Consider the following 23,609-nt stretch of genomic DNA (forward strand, 5'->3'; position numbering starts at 1 on the left):
CTGATTCTTGCGTTCGGTCTGGCCGTTGGACTGGGGGTGGTACCCCGAGGACAGGCTGACGGTGGCTCCCAGGAGCGAGCAGAACTCCCTCCAGAATACTGAGGCGAACTGGGGACCTCGATCAGAGACCACGTCCACTGGGATGCCGTGGAGGCGGATGACGTGGAGGAGGAGTAGTTTAGCCGTCTCTTTGGCAGATGGAAGTTTGGGCAGGGGCACGAAATGTGCCATCTTGCTGAACCGATCTACCACCGTTAGGATAGCAGTGTTGCCGCTGGATGGTGGTAGACCGGTGACGAAGTCCAAGGAAACGTGCGACCAGGGACGGTGAGGTACAGGCAGAGGATGTAGAAGACCGGCAGGGGCATGGTGAGCCGGCTTGTGTTGGTTGCAGGTGGGACAGGCATTGACGAACTCCCGAATGTCCTCATCCAGTGATGTCCACCAGAACCGGCGCTGCACAACATCCTTGGTCCGATGGATCCCTGGATGACAGGTAAGTTGAGTGCAGTGGGCCCATTGAAGAACCTCGGATCGGAGATCAGGCGGGACGAACAGACGGTTGGGAGGGCAAGCGCTGGGTCCGGGCTGGTCTTGGGTGGCGGCCCTGACCTTCTCCTCGATCTCCCAGGTGAGTGTGGCCACCAGACGGGAGGAAGGCAGGATAGTGTCTGGGTCGGCCCTGTCCCCCTCCTTTTCCAAGAACTGACGGGACAGGGCATCGGGCTTGACGTTGCGGGACCCTGGTCGATAGGAGAGGGAAAAGTTGAAGCGGGTCATGAAGAGTGCCCATCGGGCCTGGCGGGAGTTCAGTCTCTTAGCGGATCGGAGGTATTCAAGATTCTTATGGTCCGTCCATACCAGAAATGGCAGTTTAGTCCCTTCGAGCCAGTGTCGCCACTCTTCCAAAGCCAACTTGACGGCGAGGAGCTCTCGGTTCCCAATGTCATAATTCCTCTCTGCTGGGGTCAAACGTCGGGAGTAGAAGGCGCAGGGGTGCAACTTCTGGTCGGAGGCCGCTCTCTGGGACAAGACAGCCCCCACTCCCAGGTCGGAAGCGTCCACCTCGACCACGAACTGCCGTTCAGGGTCCGGCATTTGGAGGATGGGGGCAGAGGTGAATCGTGTCTTCAGGGCCTGAAAAGAGTCATTGGCGGCCGTGGACCAGAGAAAGGGCACCTTGGAAGAGGTAAGAGCTGTGAGGGGGGCCGCCACCGAACTGTAGCCCCTGATGAACCTCCGGTAGAAGTTGGCGAAGCCCAGGAAGCGTTGAAGCTGCTTGCGGGAGTCAGGGACGGGCCAAGTGGTGACGGCAGAAACCTTGGCTGAGTCCATCTCCACGGTCCCTCTCCCTACGACGTACCCCAGGAAAGAGACAGACGAGGCGTGAAACTCACACTTCTCGGCCTTGACGAACAGTGAGTTTTCTAGGAGACGTTGGAGGACCTTCTGGACGTGATGCACATGTTCCTCTCTGGAGCGGGAGAAGATCAGTATATCATCAAGATACACGAAGACGAACCTGTTGAGCATGTCCCTGAGCACGTCATTAACCAAGGCCTGGAAGACAGCAGGGGCGTTGGTGAGGCCGAATGGCATCACTAGGTACTCGTAGTGACCGGTGGGGGTATTGAACGCCGTCTTCCACTCGTCCCCCTCGCGGATCCGGACCAGGTGATAAGCGTTGCGCAGGTCAAGCTTGGTGAATATGGTGGCCCCCTCTAGGAGCTCGAAAGCAGAGGAGATGAGAGGCAGGGGGTACCGGTTCTTGATAGTAATATCATTTAATCCACGATAATCAATGCAGGGGCGGAGTGTCTTGTCTTTTTTCTCCACGAAGAAGAAACCGGCTCCAGCCGGAGACGAGGAGGGGCGGATGATGCCCGCCGCTAGACCATCTGTGATATATGTCTCCATCGCCCCCCTCTCAGGAACGGACAGGGAATACAGACGTCCTCTGGGCGGTGTGGCACCGGGCTGGAGGTTAATGGCGCAGTCATAGGGCCGATGTGGGGGAAGGGAGGTTGCCTTTGCCTTACTGAAGACCTCCCTGAAGTCCAGATACTCTGCCGGGACCCCCAGCACATCGGTAGAAGAACTGGTCCCGGCCGAAGGTTGTGGTGTGGTGGCTTGCTTGAGGCAGACCTGGTGACAAGATGAACTCCACCCCAGGATCGCCCCTGTGGTCCAGTCAAGGTGTGGATTGTGACGTCGGAGCCATGGGAACCCCAGGAGGAGAGGATGACGAGGAGAGTGCAGGATGTGAAACTGGAGTGTTTCATGGTGGTTCCCGGAAATTAACATCTGTATAGGCGCTGTCATGTGGGTCACAGTTCCCAGAAGTCGGCCATCCAGAGCGTTGGTGGAGACTGGAGCTGGCAGGGGAATCTGACCGACACCCAGCTGCTGAGCTAGGTTAGAGTCCATAATGTTGGCATCAGAGCCAGAGTCAATGAGTGTGGCGAGGGTCTGGGATCCCTCAGGCAGTAGCAGGCGGACCTGGCACAGGGATCGTGAGCTGGGGGAGGAGCTAGATGAATGACTCACCAGGAACTCCTTCCTTCCTGGTGAGCCCGCCCTTTTAGCGGACACCTGGAAATAAAGTGTCCCGCTTGGCCACAATACAGGCAGAGGTTCCCCTCGCGGCGTCTCCTTCTCTCTTCAGGAGTTAGGCTGGCCCGACCAACCTGCATGGGTTCAGGCTCCCCTGAAGACCAGCTGCCAGAAGGCATCGATACCCCGGAAGCCGCTGGTGAGGGGGCGGGCTGGCGTCGTCCCGTGAGCCTCTGATGTTTCTCCCGCTGTCTCGCTTGAATGCGCCGATCGATGCGGGACGCCAGCTCGATGATGCCGTCGAGAGTGGTGGGGAGTTCGTACGAAATCAGTTCGTCCTTAATGTAATCAGCGAGCCCCATCAGGAATGCGTCGCACTGGGCAGCCTGGTTCCACTCACTGGAGCTAGCCTGGGTGCGGAAGTGGATGGAGTAGTCGGCCACTGAACGAGACCCTTGGTTCAGACCCAGAAGCCCTCCAGAAGCATCCGGACCTCGGGAAGCTTCTCCGAAAACTTTGCGGAGCTCGGCGGCGAAGGCTTGAAAAGAGGAGCATGCTGGAGTGCGACGCTCCCACTCGGCTGTTCCCCACAGCCGAGCGCGCCCTGTCAGATGATTCACGGTGAACGCCACCCTGGCGTCCTCAGAAGCGAAGGTGTGGGGCTGGAGAGCGAACAGGATGGAGCAGTTCGTGAGGAACGGGCGGCAGCCCTCCGCGTCCCCGGCGTAGCGTTCAGGAACCCCCACACGAGGCTCCGAGGCGAAAGCAGAGGCAGAGGCAGAGGCAGCCGGAGCTGGTGGAGGCTGGACTGGTTCCGGAGGCAGAGGGACAGCTTGAGCAAAAGCTGCGGCGAGCTGTTGGACCTGCGAGGCTAGCGAGGTAAACGCCTGCTCCTGTTTAGCCACTGCCAGTCGGACATCTGCGGAGTTTGACAGTAGCAGCGCCTCGTGGTGCTGGAGCATCGCCTCTACCTTCTCCAGGCGATCCATAGCCGTGTGTGCTGGGTCCATGTCTGGCCAGATTGTACTGTCACGGGTATGGTGGGGACCCAAAAGCAGCACAGGCAGACAGGATATCAGTCGGTAATGACTTTTATTTATCACCGGAGTCTTAAACAGTATATACAGTGATGAGGAGAAAAGTCTTTGCTCACAGTGATCTGCGAGATCAGTGAAGGAGTGAGTCTGGTGTTGCTGACTGAAGGCAAAGCCGGCAACAGGTGGATTACCTAGCAGGCAGACAGGTCCAGTGGTGGGCTGTGTAGCCGCAGAGCCGAGCAGGTGTGTAACCAAGAGGGGATAGGCGAAACTCGTGGTCGAAGACAGAAGGCTGAGGTAATATCCAGGAGATCGGTCAGGCAGGATAGTCAGAGGCAAGCAGGGTCGGAACCGGGAGATCAGGCAGAAAATCGCTGGAGAGTCTGGTGCAAGCATCTAGAACAATCTGGCACTGAAGCAGAGACAGGAGCAGGCTTAAATGCAGCCCGGCTGTCACAGGTGTGGAGAGTTGGTCTGATGAGGAGGTGTGGCTGACTGGCAGAGTGGAGCAGAGACAGGTGAGTGGAATAATACCAGGAGATGAGCAGACTGTGACATAAATACCAACTACACTAAAGCAATGTGTGATTTGACACCTCATTTATGAATGAAAAGACAAAATGTTATATGACAGCTAAAACATGCTAGATGTAGTGTGCAAAGATAATTTAACATTTAAAGGGCTATTTAAAAGGACTATTTATTCTGCGATTAACATTGTGCTTGACATGTAACTATGAATGTCAGATCACATTACATCAGGATACTACACAGGCCACTGCCTTTGTGATAAATGCACGGGCCAAGCACCGTCTCTCACAGGTAAGATGCTTTTTCAAAACAGACCACAGTTTTTATTTGCTCATTTATAGTTACACAGAGCTTGTTGAAAAGGTCCTGTTATGGTTGATGGTAAATCTGCCTGCCGTGTTCTCCAATTCACTACAGTCATCCGCCTATGATAATGTCTATGTCATAAGCAAAACTGTGTGTTACAAGTATCATGAAGTTGTGTTACTCTTCTCATTTTCAGAGAGGCATGAATGACATTGTTGCTGGAGTGCAGCAGTACCAATCATCACTGGTGAGCAACCTCAGGAGCCAGATAGAGCAGGTGCTAAAGAAGCATTCGGAAAACACATCAGGACACCTTCAAAAAGGAATAATGGATGTGTTTGACAGTTTTGTTGACCCATTCACGAGTGTTGAGACAACATTTCGACAGAACAGTGTTATGAAGAAGCAGTTAAGCATTTTGGATGCAGAGGAAATTCCAATTTCTCAAACTATATGCAAGAGGAAACATGGAGCATCAAAAGACTTTTTCATTAAAGACAAAGTCTTTCATTACATACCATTGGTGAAAAATCTAGAGCAATTCTTATCACACCCGGAGATATTCTCTATGATTGAAAAGGGACCACAAAGGTGCAAGGAGGGTTTTTTTCAGGACATTGTTGATGGCTCCCTTTTAAAATCACATCCCTTATTTTCAGAGAAACCAAATGCACTGCAAATTGTTCTGTACACAGATGAAATAGAGATCTGTAATCCACTAGGATCCTTTGCATCAAAAAATAAGCTGTTCATGGTGTATTACACCCTAGCAAACATAAATCCAAAATACAGGTCTAAAGTTGCTGCTATTAGGCTACTTGCCATGGCTAGATCCGTAGACCTCCGTCAATGTGGTGTAAATGTAATATTGAACAGAATCAAAGAAGACATGGATGCATTGTACAATGGTGTTAAAATGCAAACAATTAATAGAAAACTATTTATGGTGCCATGGTCTCCGTCTGTGGTGACACTCTGGCACAGCATGAACTGGCAGGGTTCAAGGAGGGTGTTGGCTTTGCCTACAGTAAATGCCGACACTGTGAGTGTTCTTTTGAGGACATGCAGTCACACTTCAACGAGGATGCATTTACTAAAAGAACCTTGAAGAGGCATATCAGACAGACTGATGAAATAGAAAAGGCAGATACAGACTTCCTTCGCAACAGCTTGAGAACAACATATGGGATCAATCGAAGGAGCAAATTAGTTTAATTCCCTGCCTTTGACATTATACAACAAACTCCTCAAGACATTATGCATGTAATTCTGGAGGGTACAGCTCCTTTGGAAATCAAGAATGTGTTGCACCATCTTGTTCAGTCAGGACTGATAGATCTGGACTCTGTGAATTCTGCTATTCTGGGTTTCCCGTATTCTCCTCTGGATGTGAGAGATTAGCCATCCCCAATTTCACTGAGTACATTAATGTCAAGTGATGGTAAATTAAAACAGTCATCTGGGCAAATTCTTGTCCTGCTAAGGATATTACCATTTGTTTTGGGAAGTTTGGAGGACAATGCATATGTGCATCTGATAAATGAGCTAATAGAGATTGTGCAGATAGTGTTTGTACCTATTCTTACCATTACAACTGTTTCTAGATTGAAGTCACTAATTGAAAATCATATGAAGCATTGGAAGGAGCTTTTCCCAGAACTCAATATTACACCTAAACAGCATTATCTGTTACATTTGCCATCACAGATTAAATCATTGGGTCCAATGGTTAGACATATGTGTATGCGGTTTGAATCTAAACATTGCCTCTTTAAACAATGGGCTTCGAAGCTCAATTTTAAAAACATTTGCAAGTCTTTGATAAATCAGAACCAGATATATGAAAGCTGCCAAAATGTTGATCCTTCATTACACCCAATCTTTTCAAATGAAAGGGAGATGGGACCTGTATCTGAGATTAAAGATCTACAGTATTTACAAGGAAAACTGAGAGACTTCCTAGGTTATGATGAAGTAAACCGCGCTGTATCAGTCAAATGGCTTATGATAAATGGCAGTAAATACTAGGGGTGGGGAAAAAATTGATTTTTTTTTTATTAACGTTCCCCCGTCTCTCTGCGCACCCCCACGGGCTTCCGTACACAGCGTTGCAGCAAGCTTGGGGAAAAAAAAGACGCGGCAGAACTCTGCTGTGAAGAGGGGCAGGAGCTATGGAGAAGCAACAAATTCAGCCAGTCCCATCTTCAATGTAGGCAGGAGTTTGGGCTCATTTTGGGTTTTATTATCTCCCTGGGACACAGCAGCTCGACATGAGTCATTCAGTATGCAAGGTTTGCAAAACGAAAGTGAAGTACTTTGGAAACACTACAAATGCCCGGGCACACATCGCACGTCACCACCCACAGTTAAAAGGAGCGACAGCGGAACAACAGCCACCTCCAGCAGCCACCCAACGTACTCTACACCAATTTGTCAACAAACTCCCAGCCAACTCTGAACGGGCCAAAAAAATAACTAAATCCATCGTCTGTTTTATCTCGAAGGACCTGCATCCCTACAGCGTAGTCGAGAACGCAGGCTTTAGATTCATGATCAAGACCATTGAGCCAAAGTATGTCATACCATCACGTCAGCTTTTTACAGAGAAAGCAGTACCTGAGCTTTACAATGAAACAAAGGCAAAAGTCGCGGAAGCCCTGGCCAAAGCAACCAGAATAGCTCTGAGAGCATCCAGAGCGCCCCAGGCTTTCGTTACATTCACCGCTCATTACATCACGGATGCCTGGCAGCTTGAGTCTCGTGTTTTACAGACGAGGGTGATGCATGAGCAAGACCCCCTTCATTGGTGGAGGAACCATGAGACAGCTTTCCCTCTACTAGCCAAATTAGCTAAACACTACCTATGCATCCCTGGTACTAGTGTTGCAGCGGAAAGAGTATTCTCCACCGCTGGAGATATTGTGACAGCGAAGCAATCTCACTCCAGAACACGTAGATCAGCTTCTTTTTCTGCAAAAGAGCCTATATGTTCCTGATGGACAGTAATCCCACATGGACAATTATGGACTGTGTAATCCTACACACCAAGCCCAAGATGTGTCCACCCTTGTTATGTGATTTGTTGAGAAATCACACAAAATAGCAGTTAAAGTTTGCAGTGTTATTTGTACAATGTTATTTTTGAAATATCAAAGAAAACACCAGTTTCATTGTTGTGTATTTTGAAATGGGCACCTTTTATGAGAGAGAAAAAGGCAGCCAGCCTAAGCTTTTATTTAGGCAATTTTATTTATTAACAGAAGCTTTATTTTTTGTATGCCTTAACTTATTCTTGTAGTCACTGAGAATTGAGACTTACTAAAAAAAGTTTCTATTTTGAAAAATCACACAAAACACCAATTTGTGTTATTTGTGTACAGTTTATTTTTGTAACTTCTGGGAGAAAAAGGCAGCTAGTCTAAGTTTTTATTTAGGCAATTTTATTTATAATAAGAAGTTTTTTTGTTTTTTTTTGTATACCTTGAACTTATTCTTGTAGTCACTGAGAGTTGAGACTTACTTCTGGGAGAAAGGGGCAGCTGGCCTAAGCTTTTATTTAGGCAATTTTATTTATGCAAGTTATTTCTTGTACAGTAAGTAAGTTTTTATTTGTTTAGCATGAATAAATGTTACCTTTTGTCTTAAGTTTGCCTTTGTGTGATTACATCATTGGAATCAGTTTATTTAAAAATCACATTATCTTTTACAAACTGTATTGTTTTGATGCCATAATTTACCTTAACACACTATGCACTGTATCAATTTTTGAATTGAGAATCGTTTGAATCGCGGATCGGTTGAATCGAGAATCAGTTGAATCGAGAATCGATTTTGAATCGAATCGTGACCCTAAGAATCGGAATTGAATCGAATCGTGAGACACCCAAAGATTCACATCCCTAGTAAATGCATAACTCAAAAGTCAATGATCCTTGCCAAAGTGAAGTGAATGGTAATATGCCAGAATTTGGACTGGTGAAAAACATATATCTTGTTGATTCTAGTCTTTATTGTTTGGAATACCAACCATTTCAAACTATACACTTTGATAGAAATGTCATGGCATATCAAGTTGAGGTCCCACACCTTGCGCAGGCTACTGAGTTAGTCGATGCTGAAAAGCTGGTGGATTTTACCTCGTATTACACAACTAGCAGCAAGACCCAAACCTTTGTACAGGTAAAATACCATCTTGGGGATGTGATATAATAGAATTGTACAACAGTTAAAAATAACTCATGGTGTGTTCCTCAGATATGCTTTAGTAGCCTTGTAATTTGACCTTGGGAGATCAAATTAAGGAAGGTCTGTAGCAGATGGAAACATACAATACAGTGAATTATCTGAATGTATAATGATAAACTATTTCTGTTTGAAATTGTTTAAAATGTTACATGTTAAATGTTTAAATATAAAGTGTCAATTTACAGTACTGTGCCAACTGTTATAGTATATGACTACATATTTTCTATTGTTTCATTGATAATAAAACAATTGATTCTATTTGGCTGCCATCTTTAACTATGTGAAGAGATAAAATTATGTCAAAGTCATGATTTCTTATTTCATGCTTGAAATAAGAAACTACTACTCGGAAAAAGCAGTTTTATACTTGTAAGTGTTGATGAAACAGCTTTGTAACTGTAGGAACACATGTCCATCGCCTCTGCATTACATTGAGGCCCTGTTGTTCTTGTTAACTCTTTTCATCTGGATGAAGACGATGCACAGGAAGAAGGCGCCTTCCAGTCTGCCACCTTATCTCCTGGCAGAGAGGACAGTGTTTTCCTGGACCATAAAGACTGCAGATGAGGACAGTTTTAATTAATTTACAACTAAACTCCCATTTTTGAACTTTCTCTCCCCTCCAAACAGATAAATTCTTCCCTCACAGGTCAGTCTGAGTGAGCATGGAGTTACCTATTCTCTCCACATCAGGAGGGACCGGAGCTATCTGGTCATCAGAGACTGTGTTAATACTAATGTCTTTACATTTGGAAATTAAGTAACACATCTGAGGCCTCTCTCTCTCACCCTCTCTGTCTCTCTGACTTCTGATTCACAAACACACTCTCCAGAGTGGACACCAGACACCTTCTGGTGTTTGTTCTATGCTCTCACTCTGTCTTCTGTTATTTACAACACATCTGGTCTCACTATCTGTGGGACATTCCAATCAAATGGCCTCTGTATTCTTCCAGATTTCAGACCAATTCTAATTAACCATTAAGTCAGTATCTCACCCTCTTAATTATAACAAATTAAGGAACAGTAAAAGAAGTTCATAAAACTGATCTTTTTCCCGTTTCTCTACGATTAAGATTGACTGAGATCAAGTTTTAATGTTTAATCTGTCCTGTGTTCGGTGGAACCACAGCACCTCCTGATGGTGAGTCCTGGTACAGTTGGACGAGAAATATTCTGTTTAATATGTTTATGGTTATAACCAGTAAATATCTCTGATATGTCTTTGTTTAACAAGTATTAAGCTAGAACTAGGAGAAATATGTATAAGTGATTTTAATCACGTCATTATCCTTTTCGTGATAGACAAAGTACATCTATTGAGCCATGGTTAGATTCTGTGAAAGGTGAAGCACGGTTTTGTAACGTTTAAATCTTGGAGACAAAAGCTGGGAAGCCCTACCCCCCAGACACGCCTCGATTAGGAGATAATAAGACAGGGAGACATCGCTTCTCTCGAGTAGTTGTAGTTTTTAGTTGTTGTTTAAGTTTTTAAGTTTAAGTTTTCTTTTGTTTTAAGTTTTTCTTTTGTAACTTATTTTTGAAGCTCTTTACTTTGAAACACGCTCCAAGACAGCGATCTCAGTAGAAGTGCTCACGCGTTGATTTTTCTCACTTTTATATTTTTCGCAGTATTGATTAGCTTCTTTTATTAAGTTTGTACCAGAACGAAGTTCAAGTTTAATTTGTTTTATACAGTTAAGTATCGTAACCTGCCTTCGAAGAAGTGAACTTAATTTAGATTATCTTGCATTAACTAACAACGGAAGATCCGCCTGATCAACATATCATCCTCAGTTATTTTATTCAAGAAGTTAGATTTAGTTTACAAAGTCAGAGCCTGAGAACCACTCGAAGAAACGAAGAAGAACATCTTTATCACAATCATCATCACGACACTACAGCAACTTGCTGTGTCCGAGACCGTGCAAGCGGTTTCCAACGAAAGACAGACTCTTTGACAAGCCCCCAGCGCTCGCTAGCGGTACCATCCCGCTGGGCATTGAGCCAAGATCTCACCGGATCGGTACGGGACCAGCTGCCCTCTTCCTAAGACATCGGACCGAGGTGCCCAACCGACTGATACCGGATGAGCTGACCCTCAGCCATTGGACCGGGACTGCCAGCTGGAGCCGCAAATCACCTGAGGGAACCCGCCGCCGCGGACTCCGCAACTCTGCTAAGAAAGTAGGCTCTCCATCACTCACAACAGCTGGATCCACACATGATACATGAGATGGTGTCTATGGCTCTGATTCTGATCTTTTAGCTTAAAAGAAATTCGGTTAGGGTCTCGTTAGTATTAAAAATTACTCCCGTAATCTTTAAATGCTTCAACTCGTGATCTCACCATCAGCCCATATTCCACTAACAACCCATTACTTAGTTATTCCATCTCCTGTTACCTGTTGTTATTCATTTAAATTGCCATTTCATTTATTTAATCTGAATTATTTAGTTAATAAACATATTTAACCGTATGTCGTTGTCTGTGCAGGTTTGTTTTTAATGTGGAGAACCGATGGATATGTGTAGAATTCACTACTTCATTTATGAGATTGAATAAATTGATCTGAAATTGATTAGAATTGATACAAGTTAAACTTGTCCAGTCGAATTTGATTAATTACCTCCGGATTATTCAAATAGACAAAACAACGGAGGTGGTGCCCCATTAACGAGTGTTTTATTAATCGCCAGTGATTAATAAATTACATTTATTATTAGTGTATCTCCTAACTGTTGATATTTTAGTTTCAAGCATGTACTTACTCAGAATAGGTCATACAATCTCAGTAACAAGCTGTAATATCTTATTGAGATAATTAATAATACCTAAAAATAATAACTTTATTTATACAGCACCTTTAAAAACAGGGTTTACAAAGTGCTTTGACAAACAAAGCAGAAGCAGGATACTCAGGAACAATTAAAAAAGTCATGCTAGACAGAAACAGACGATGTTAAAAGGATGATAAGCAAACGAATAGGATAGAAATAGTTAATAGCTAATTGAAATTAATAAGAGCAATAAAAAGATTCTATATAAGAACAATGGAAACAGATAAGAAATGTTAGATCAGTAAGTAATTACATAAATAGAGTAAAATACAGAAAAAACTGGGAAGATAAAAATAAATGAATAAATAAACAGATGATGAATTAAAACTTAAAAATTAAAAAGTAAAAAGGAGATGACATCACAAAAAGGCAAGTCTATAAAAGTGAGTTTTAAGAAGTGATTTAAAAGAAGTTACTGATTCTGCAAGCCTTATCTCCTCAGGTAGGTCGTTCCAAAGTCGAGGGGCTGTGACAGAAAAAGCTTGGTCCCCTTTAGATTTAAGCCTCGACTTTGGAACCACCAGGAGGCCCCCACCCAAGGATGTAAGGCTGCGAATTGGCTCATATGGGGTCAACATTTCTGTTATATAGCTTGGAGCCAGACCAAGGCGAGCTTTAAAAGTGATCAGTAAAATCTTAAAATCAATTCTAAAGCGAACAGGGAGCCAATGAAGCGAAGCTAAGACTGGGGTGATGTGATGTCGTCTGTTAAAACCAGTGAGAAGCCTAGCTGCTGAACCAGTTGGAGGCGAGAGAGGGACTTTTGATGTATGCCGGAAAGGAGGGAGTTACAGTAGTCTAGTCTGGAGACTAGGGTTTAATGTTAGTGGAGAGTGGACCAAGGCTATTTGCAATGAGGCTGGTGTCTGTGTTTGGGGGACTGAATAAGATGATTTCTGATTTTGACTTGTTAAGTTGAAGAAAGTTTTGGACCATCCAACAGTTAATATCATTGAGGCAATCTAAGACAGCAGCTAGGCTTCTCGGGTCATGCGGTCTCATCGGAAGGTATATCTGTGTGTCGTCTGCATAGCAATGGAAAGAGATGTTGTGTTGTTGGATGATGTGACCTAGTGGAAGCATGTAAATAGAAAATAAAATTGGACCCGAAACTGAACCTTGCGGTACACCACAGGTAATTTGAGCTGTAGATGATGTATGATTACCTATGGTGACCGCGAAGGTTCTCTCTAAAAGGTAAGAATGAAACCAACTAAGCGCAGTGTCCTTGATGCCAACCCAGGTTTTGAGGCGGTCAATTAAAATGGCGTGATCTACAGTGTCAAACGCGGCACTGAGGTCTAAAAGAATTAAAATTGCACTTTCCCCTCTGTCGACTGTTAAAAGCAGGTCATTGGTTACCTTAAGGAGGGCAGTTTCTGTACTATGTAATGCTCTAAAACCCGATTGAAACTTCTCAAAGATGTTATTATGACACATAAATGCTAAAAGCTGAGTTGAAACCACCTTTTCTAAAACTTTGGATAAAAAACTGGAGTCTAGAAATTGGCCTTAAATTACTAAGAACAGACGGATCAAGGTTGGGTTAATTTAAAAGAGGTTGGACCACAGCATGTTTAAAACTGGAAGGAAAAATGCCATTTTCCAAAGAGCTGTTAATAATCAATAAAATACTAGGCCCAACTGTGTCAATGATTGTCATTCAATGACAATGAATGTCTTTTAGAAATTTTGTTGGAATAATATCAAGGAGGAGTTATTTTCTGCTTGATGTCATTGACCTTGTTGATAAAAAAGTCTAAAAACATCTCACATGTGTCATCTGAGGCGTCACTAAAATGGCTGGTGGAGGGAGTAATGATGGAGTCTATGACCTGGAATAAAATTTTGGGGTTCGAGTGATTGGATGAAATGAGATTTGAGAAGAAGGAAGTTCTTGCATCTTTAACTGCTTTTTGGTAAGTCTTCATAGATTCTTTCCAGATTTCATAAAAAATGTGCAGTCCTGTTTTCTTCCATTTTCGCTCTTTTCTCCTACAATCTCTCTTTAATTCCTGAGTGAGATCGTTTAGCCAGGGCTGTGGATTACTCTTACTTTCTTATCTTTGTAAGGGGAAACAGAGTCCAGGACAGTCTGGGAGGTGTGATTAAAAAGAGAGACAAGCTCTTCAGTGTTAAAATTTGGATTAAAAGCAGTTAAAAAAACAGAATTAAAAAGCTCAGAAAATTTGCTAGCAGACATGGAATTAAAAACCCGACGTTGGGCTGCTGTAGTGCGTTCAATAGCTACCTGAGATAAAACCACACTGAATAAAATTCCTTTGTGATCAGACACACAGATATCCTTTGTCTCAAAGTTTCCTGGGCTGAGACCGCAGTATAAAACCAAGTCAAGAGTGTGACCCTTTGAGTGTGTTGGTCGTTGTACTCCCTGAGTGAGGTTAAAAGATTCGAAAGTGTCCATAAAATCTGTGACAAAAGATTGGGTAGAGCAGCAGACATGTATGTTAAAATCACCTAAAATAAGAATCTTGTCATATTTTGACATAAAATGGGATAAAATTTCAGCAAACTCTTGGATAAAAACACTGTTTGGCTTTGGAGGTCTGTAGATTATTAAAATTAATACTGGGACTTCGGAGTGTAAAATAAAAGCAAGATGTTCAAACGATGTAAAACTATTATATAAAATACGGGTACATTTAAAATCATTTCTGTAAATGACAGCAACCCCCCCCTTCCCCTGCCTGACATTCGTGGTTGATTGAGGTGTGTAAAATTAGGGGGGGTTGCCTCGATGAGAGGGCTGCTGTCTCCCTGGGATAACCATGTCTCTGTGATAATAAAAAAGTCTAGGGTATTCAAAGTAATAAAATCATGACATAAAAATGATTTGTTGTTTAGGGACCTGATATTTAAAAGACCAAAATGTACAGGTTTACAGACAGGTGTAGTGGGTAACAGAGGTCGTGAGGGGATATGGATTAGATTGTTCTGATTTGCAGTGGAGGGTTGTGATATTGAGCGCGCTGCTGTGGGTTTACGGTAGGAAATAACGGTAGATATAATAGAAGGCGAACCAGTTCTGGGAGGTGCGAAGACAGTAGTAGGTGACAGTGACTTAACAGATCATACCATGCTGCCGTGTCAGTCTCTCAGAGCGGAGTCCATGTTTTCTGACAACATCTGGGATCCCCTCCAGTTTGGGTGGGACTAAAACACTTAAAACAAGTGAAAAAGTCTAACATAAAAACTGCTTACTGAGAAGAACTATCTTATCAGACAAAAAACAAGCATATATCACCTTGATCTAAGATATTTCATCTTACTTAGATTTCAGTTTTTGCAGTGTACCTGTCAATCAATCTGCCTTTACCTGACCACCCTGTGCTGACTCCGCCCATCACTCATTGACAAGAATCACAGAGAAAGTACACACTTCTCATCACCAGTGGTACCTACAGCAGCTTACACTGGTGAACAAAGAAAGAAAAGAAAAACTGAACTCGAGAAGGCTACCAAAAACAGAAGTTAGACAGCGCAAGAAGTAAAATGAGAGTCAACATCGGAGTTCAGCGATGGCGACAACTGATGGAGTCGAAGCCTGAACACGGATGCCATGGTAGCTGTGTCTCTGTTGGACAGGTAATGAGCCGGGGGTTTTTTTGTTAGGGAAATGTATTATTACTCTGCATTATGTAGTCAAGGTAGCTATCGTAAGCTCCTTATGTTGCTGTTGTATGTATTCATCCAACACTAACGTTAGCAGTTTGTAGCTGACGTTAGCTAGCTAGCTAGCTAAAATAGCAGACTACTGCTGTATGAGACATATTTACATGTAACGTTACCGTTTACACGCATGCCAACGTTTACACGTACTGTGGATCTAATCCATATAGCAGTGTTTACACATGCACTGCTACCCTGGGCTGTTTGGACGAGCTGTATGTGAGGGGTGGACTAGTTCTTGTGTGCTACACGTGTGAAAGGCCAGGTCCACTGTTCGGTGGTCCTGGCACGATTGCATGTATCTGTGAATATAGTTTGCATTGTGTTTGTGAGCCGATGTTGTTAGATGGTATGTATGTGACGTTCATTTATATAGCCTTTGAACTAGACGTTTTACAAATGTGCTGATGTATCCTATTTCTGTGTCCTATAGTTATGAGAGGGACGCATCAACTTCCAGCCCTCGAAGCGTCAGTTCACAGCAGAACCATGCCCGACTGTTTCCACTATTTCTGTAGAGTCTCTCTCTGACAGGTGAGTGTAACTTGATGCTGATAGCAACATGGATCAGACCACTGTTACTTGTGTAATATGTGTCTTTGATGGACACATTTCATATAAACATTTGTCCTTCTTTCATATCAAGTTGGTTTGCTTTATGCCAGGGGTGTCCAAACTACGGCCCGCGGGCCAACTGCGGCCCGCGGTCCAGTTTTTATTGGCCCGCAGCAAATTATGAAAATATAATTGACCATGGCCCGCAGCCCGCACATGAAGCTTGAACTCAACTCTGTTGCACTTCTCAGTTTTAACACTAGATGGAGCCAGCGCTAGTGCTTCTCCACTAAACAAAATTAAGCAAAGAAGAGCTTTTCCCGCGAGCCCGTACAGTTACCAGAAATGGCAGAACCGAAGAAACGGAAAATAGCAAGTGAGTGCAGAAGATTCCAGACACGGTGGGAAAATGAATATTTCTTCAAAGAAATCAACGGAAAGTGTGTCTGTTTGATTTGCAATGAAGCTGTTGCTGTGATGAAAGAGTATAATGTCCGTCGGCACTATGAGACCAAACATCAGAGCTACACATCGTACACCGGTGCTGAACGAACACAGAAATTCAAGCAAATGGCAGCTAGCCTGCAAGTTCAACAACAGTTTTTTTCCCGTGCCAACAAAATACAAGAAAATGCCACAGCAGCAAGCTATGAAGTTGCTAAACTCATTGCCCAGCACGGCAAACCATTCTCAGACGGTGATTTCATAAAGCAGTGCCTCATCAAAGTCACAGAAATAATGTGCCCGGAAAAAGTGCAGGATTTTAACAACGTGAGCCTGTCCAGAAATACAGTGGTGCGGCGAATCGAGGACTTGTCAGCTAACTTGAAAGATCAGCTCAGAGACAAAGCTTGTGCTTTTGATTTTTACTCAGTTGCATGCGATGAGAGCACAGATGCTACAGACACCGCGCAGCTGTTAATTTATTTGCGGGGAGTTGATAATAATTTTTGCTGTACGGAGGAGCTGCTTGATATGAAGAGCCTAAAAGGCACAACGACGGGCAAAGACATTTTTGAAGCTGTGTCAGATGCAGTGGAAAATATGGGGCTAAAATGGGACAAGCTCTGTGGAGTAACAACGGATGGAGCTCCGGCTATGACGGGTGAGCGCAAAGGAATGGCATCGTTGGTGTGCGCCAAGGTAAAAGAGAGCGGAGGTGAGGCTGTTCGAGTGCACTGTATAATCCACCAAGAGGCACTGTGCGCTAAGACTGTCCAGCTGGGCGATGTGATGAACACTGTTGTAAAAACTGTCAACATAATTCGAGCTAGAGGACTGTACCACAGAGAATTCCAAGCTTTCCTATCTGAGGTGGATGCTGAATACGGGGATGTGCTCTACCACTGTGACGTGCGGTGGCTCAGCCGCGGCTCTGTGCTGCAGCGGTTTTATTCGCTGAGATCAGAAATCGACGAGTTTTTGAAAGAGAAGGGCCGACCGCTTCATGAGCTGAGTGACCATCTATGGCTGGCAGACTTGGCATTTTTAGTTGATCTCACTCATCATCTGAATACACTGAACAAGAACCTACAAGGCAAAGAACAGCTGGTGCCACACCTGCATGCGCACATCAAAGCGTTCTGTGTAAAGCTCCGCCTATTTGAGACACAGCTACGGAGCTTTAATGCTGCACACTTCCCCACGCTGTCTGAAATCAAGTCTGCGTTTCCAGAGGCCAAGCTTTCTGCTAAAAAGGAAAAATATGTGTCTGTGATTGCATCTCTTGTGACAGAATTCAACCAGCGTTTCCAAGATTTTTCTGCCATTGAGAAAGAAATCAGGCTGTTCTCCACTCCCTTCATGGTGGATGCAGAAGAAGTGGAAGAGAGTCTGCAGTTAGAACTCATTGAAATGCAGTGTGATGATCTTCTGAAGAGTCAACATCAGCTTCTCTCCCTCCCTGACTTCTATCAGAGTTTGGATAATGCCAAGTTTCCTCTGATGCGACGCCACGCAAAAAGAATGATGAGCCTGTTCGGCTCAACATACATATGTGAACAAACATTTTCTCTGTTAAATCAGAACAAAAGCAGACTGAGAACCAGAATGACTGATAGCCATCTCTGTGAAGTCCTTCGTGTCTCAACCACCAAACTTTCTCCTGACATGTCAGCCATCCTGCAGTCCAAAGCACAGCATCACTGCTCCCACTGAGTGAATGTTCTTTACCGGTGAGTTAGAAATGTGTAGGAAAAAATTGTGTTAATATGTAACCAGTGTGTGGCCCAGCCCTTTGTTTATTTTTCTGTATTTGGCCCTCACTGAAAAAAGTTTGGACACCCCTGCTTTATGCGCATGAACGTGCTCCTTAGCAGGGATACAATACGAAAAGGAATTACATCATTTCATTAGCTGCACCGGGAAAATGCTTCAAGTACTGGTCCTAACAGTCACATGTTAGCCTACTGCTTGAGACTATTGCATATTAGTAGGACATTTAGCATTTCAATTCATGATCTGACTGAAAGTTGACCACAGTAGAATGTGGGAAACACAGAATGCACCTGACAATCCCTATAAATAATCGCTTGCCACCCATCACATAAGCTTCCCATCACCCATCTAACTCCAGACTTCATTTTTTTTTACATAGCAACACACTGCAAAAACTCAAAATCTTGCCAAGTATATTTTTCTAATTTCTAGTCAAAATATCTCATCACACATAATATAAGACAAAATCACCTAAAGAGCAAGATTTAAGTGAGATAAAGGAGCTTGTTTTTAGACAGTGCATCTTGAATATCTTGTTAAGTGAAACTGTCTTGAAAACATCTTGTTTTGAGTCATATCTCAGATGAAACAAGCTTTTTTGACATGTCATAAGGTTTTTAAGCTGCTGTGTTATTTGTAAAAGATGAATCATCTTGTTTCAAGAAATAAACTTAACTTGAATTGAGACAACAAATCTGCTTTATTGAAAACTGCAGGTCAACATGCCCAACTCACAACAACTCACAATGCACAGTACAGTGTGGCCATTTTTCTTACATTTCCATCAAACCATGTCCATGTGATATGTAAAAAAGACAGAGGCAAAAGCTGGAATTATGTTTCCTTCTCTGTTCTGTTGCACTCTGGACATACTGCACCACATTATTCCAAAAGTAATAAGTAAAAATAAATGCTGTCATCAATTACAGTGTTTGTCAGTGCTTAAAAAAAAATTCAGCCCAAATACCCACACTCAATACAGACTAAAGAATGATGTTTGATGATGTCTGTGAGATCATACTTCAGTGGAATGTACTTGCTATTATTGAAGTTTACATAGTAGTATGGTGTATAATCAACAAGCTTTTCAGCATCCATGAAAATATTGGCTTGAGCTAGGTTGGGAACTTCTACCTCGTAAGCTAAATAATGATCATTCCACCCAACCGTAGAGAGAGGTTGGCATTCAAAACAATACACTGACGCATTTAAAATATAAATGTTTTTCACAAGTGCAAACTCTGGAGTATCATTGATGACATTAGAAATAACCAAAGATTTTCCACATGTATGCTTATTTCCATGTTGCATAATCCACTGTACCGAAACTATATGTTCAACGTGCTGTATTCCTAAGAAGTCTTTAATCTTTCTTTCTACATAGTGAACATTTTTCACCTCAGAGGCTTGGCCCATGTCAACTTCACTTGAACAAATTGGAGGTTTCTCATGCACATTCTGACTACATTCATAAAGTTGGTTGTGCTTCATAAGAGACTTACAGATATTTTTAAAACTACTTTTCAAAGCCCACTGCTTAAAAAAGCAATGCTTTGACTCAAAGTGCATACACATATGCCTCACGGTAGGACCAAGTGCCTTAATCTGAGAAGGAAGATGCAGCAAGTAATGCTGTTTAGGTATAATATTTGCATCTGGAAACAGTTGTTTGAAATGTTTTAAATGTTGCTCTATTAAAAGCTTCAGCCTTAAAAAGTGTTGAGAGAGCAATAATAGGTGAAAACAGAATTTTGACTATCTCTAACAACTTAAGTAGCATTTGTGTGTAATCATTTTCTCCAATTTTGTCAATGAGAAATGGCAGGATCTTTAACAAAACCAGCATCTGCCCAGCTGACTGTTTCAATTTATTGTCATTTGATGACAGTGTATTGACAGATATGGGGCAAGGCTTATCCCTTGCATCCACAGGAGAATAAGGGAAACAAATAATTGCACTGTTGAATGCGTCTTAGTCCATATGCCCTGAAAGCACAAGATGCTTTAAAACACATTTGATTTCATATGGGGCAACACCTTCAAGAATGACATGCATGATGTCCTGTGGGGTTTGATTGATTATATCAAAGTGAGAAAATTCTGTTAATTTGCTTCTCCTGTTTATGCCACATGTCATTTGTAGATTGTCTTTCAGAAAGTCAGTATTTGCCTTTTCAATGTCATTACATTGCCTGTTATGACTTGCCATTGTCCTTTTAACAAACAAATCTTCATTAAATTGCTCCTGCATGTCTTCAAAGTTGCATTTGCAGTGCCTGCATTTACTGTAGGCAAATCCCACTCCTATCTTAAATCCAGCCACTTCATGCTGAGCTAGAGTGTCTCCACACACAGACATAAGTGCCCCATAAATTGTCTTCTCACCATTTGCAGTGACAACCTGGACACCATCACACAGCTCAGTTAAGTCACGGTTAACCCTCTCAAATATCTCATCAATACCACAATGGGAAAGATCTTTTGATTTTACCATGGCAAGCAGACGAATGGCAGCAAGCCTTGATCTGTATTTAGGGTTGATGTTACCTAAGGTGTAATAAATCAATAACAATTTGTTTTTGTTTGCCCGAGATCCAAGAGGATTGCATAGCTCAATTTCATCTGTATATAAAACCAACTGCAATGCTGTGGGAAATTTCAAAAACAGTGGATGCGACTTAAAAATGTCTCCATCAATGAAATCATGAAAAAATCCATCCTTGCATGTCTGTGACCTCTCATCAATCATTGCAATTGTTCTTGGATGTGATAGCAGCTGCTCCAAACTTTTCACCAACGGTATATAATAAAAAAACAATGGTCCTTAATGGTAAAGAACTCTGGAGTCTCCATGTTTCACATAACATACTGTTTGTTTTGCGACAACAGTCTCTGGTTCAACTGGTTCTAACAGTTCTTTGATGGTCTTATCCTGCAAATGGGTGGAAGCAATTTGACAGAAAAGGCTCAACAAACTGGTCAAATATCCCCATTGCATCACTCTTTAGTTGATCCAGGTCCCCAGAATCTCTCTCAATCATGTCGCTCATTTGCTGTTTTAGGTGCTCCAATAATGCGGCCTGATATTGCTGGACTCCACTCACCATTTGGTTAACAGCTCTCTGGGGAGTAGAAACCAGACAAACAAACAGACAAAATATTACATTATAAAATTCATATAAAAATGCAGTCAACATGCAAACTCACAGACACTTTTTTTTTAAAGTAACCCTTCAATTACATATTGTTAGTGACATGCAATGATCAAAATAGGCTATTTCCAGCAAAACTATCATGAAATAATATTGCCTTCTGCAGCTTTAAGACCTTGTTTACACTTGGTCTTAAAATGTGTTTTGAGCAATAGGATCACAAGTGGACAGTGCTAAATAAAAGTGTAAGTGTTGGGTGTATTATGTTGTCTCTATTCTTAGCTCATGCTCAACAAATATAGTGGATGGGCAGATTTTGTAAGCAAAGTATGTGTCCATTTGCATATATAGCGGGGAAGTGAGATCCAATCACAAGTGGTCACTGAAAAAGCATGTGGAGACACACAATGTCAGGTGTTTCTCTGACATACCTTTAGCTGTCCACCTGTGATTGGATCAACCAAGATGCCAGGTCTGAACAGTGGCTAAGTCATTCTACAGTTTAAGCTTATTGCTTTTAAGCTTGCTACTAAAAATGAAATATAATTAATTGGAAAATCAATGGCATAAATTACCTGTGTCAGTCGATGGGTTTCTCTGGCTTGAAGAAGAAATGCAGTTGCATGTTTAGAAAGGTCAACATTCATGCGACCCTCTCCATCTTCTTGAAATCCACTCAGAAAGAGATTAACAACAAACATATCTATTAAAACAGGGAAAATATTGGCATTTGTAGGTAGCACCACCAGACAATCTGACAAATACCTGGGTAAGCTAGCTAGCTAGACTTCTTCCTATAAAAAAGGTACAAGATGGGTGTATTTTTACTGATTGGTGTCTTTATTTTGAGTATGTAAAATAACAACAAAAACAACAACTAATAAAAACAAATCAAAACAGTGCTACAAAAAACAATGACTTTGACAGCATCAGAAAAAATCTGTACTTCATGAGTGTTAAGATTGACACACATACTAAATTGTGTCCCTTCACTTGCTCTCTTGCCAATAAATTAACATTACTAAAGGCCTTTGAACTGAACTTGTATTCCAATAAGCTATAAGGAGACAACTTCCTGTCACACACTGTCATGAAGACATGTCTCACCTGCCAGTTATAACTTTGTGAATGATAAGCTAATAATACACATATTACAGCCTTGATGCTCAATTCAAACTGTAGAAGGATAACCTGTAATTTTTAATTTGTTGTTTAAATGACTAACATTAACGTTACTGATTTTTTTCAATGAAGTCTGGTAACTGAATTACATAACTAATAATTAAACTAAACAAATTAAACTAATAATCAAATAAGTTACCAATTACTGCATATAAAATTAAGCAGTTGTCAGAAAAGTAACTTTTGTGTTACTTCTAAATATTTGCTTTAATTCTCTTATTAATGTGCAGATACACTGCTATTATTTTAGTGTACCTAAATTTCTTTTTCTTGACGTTACACATTTGAACACATCATGATGACATTTTATTTAACTTTGCCTAATAGTCATTTTACTGAGCCCACCTTGAACACATCATACGTAAACCTCCTTCTGTCAGCTAACTAGCTTTCACCCTGCTGATTTCAACACGTATTTCAACACTGGATTACCATTTTTAACTAACGGGACTTGCTACTAAGTTTGAATGCATTTACCAGCGGATGGATGAGTAAAAAACTGTCTGACTGGACTGCTGCAGCAGCAGGAGACAGAGACACAAAGCTGCAGTCCAGTATATCTACGTATATGCACTCCACTACACTTTTCAGCCAAGGTGAGTTTATCACGACTGAGTCTCATATGTATGCAATCAAATACAGGTTAATTGATGCTCGCTGTAATGTAATGTCTGGTGACATTAGATCATAAGTGGACAATCTGTGGGGCGGTAGGCTGCGTTTGTCAACATAAATGTAACCATTAACTAGCCGATTTAAATCTCAGTAGGCTAGTTGTATTTGCGTTACTGGTTCGATTACTCGTTATTGACAAAAGTAGTGGAATTACAGTAACGCATTACTTTCAACACTGCTATTACTTTATCTTAAAATTACAACCTGAGCCTGTCATTGACAAAAACAAACATATTTAGTAGATGTGCTTGGATCAGGCACAGTTGACCTAAATAAATGTTATGTTAAATTTTAGCTTGTGTATCGACTTACCGCTGGAATGACGATGCTTGAGCCCTCCGCTTCAGCCACTGGGCTTGCATTAGTTTGGTCGTTTGCGGCTGTCCTTTCACCTGCTCCAGGTAAACCGTGGCAAGTCGGTCCTTCCTCCTCCGCCGCTTCAACTTGGAGAAGATGATGCGCGTGTGTCCGCTTCACGTGATAGTAGAAGGAGTTATACACCCTGTACTCAATTGGACAACAATCAATCCCGCACACGTGCATGGTATTGATGTGACTCAAAAGTTGTTTCAGAGTCAGTGCCACAAATATATAGCATATGAAGCAACGCCAAATCATGTTGGAA

The 23,609-nt window shown here is 42.6% G+C and overlaps 1 protein-coding gene across 1 annotated transcript; it reads left to right on the forward strand.

Moving 5' to 3' along the window:
* The first annotated feature begins 16,103 nt into the window (after nt 1-16,103).
* Nucleotides 16,104-17,915, forward strand: LOC140997990 (general transcription factor II-I repeat domain-containing protein 2-like). The gene has a single exon (XM_073468088.1). The coding sequence runs from the start codon at nt 16,104-16,106 to the stop codon at nt 17,913-17,915; it is 1,812 nt and encodes a 603-aa protein (XP_073324189.1).
* The last annotated feature ends 5,694 nt before the right edge of the window (nt 17,916-23,609 follow it).

The sequence above is a fragment of the Pagrus major genome, chromosome 6, assembly GCF_040436345.1.
Source record: "Pagrus major chromosome 6, Pma_NU_1.0".
Classification (NCBI taxonomy): domain Eukaryota; kingdom Metazoa; phylum Chordata; class Actinopteri; order Spariformes; family Sparidae; genus Pagrus; species Pagrus major.

What these genes read in the sequence shown, in the direction of transcription:
- LOC140997990 (XM_073468088.1), top strand. Translation starts at nt 16,104, where the DNA reads ATGGCAGAACCGAAGAAACGGAAAATAGCAAGTGAGTGCAGAAGATTC.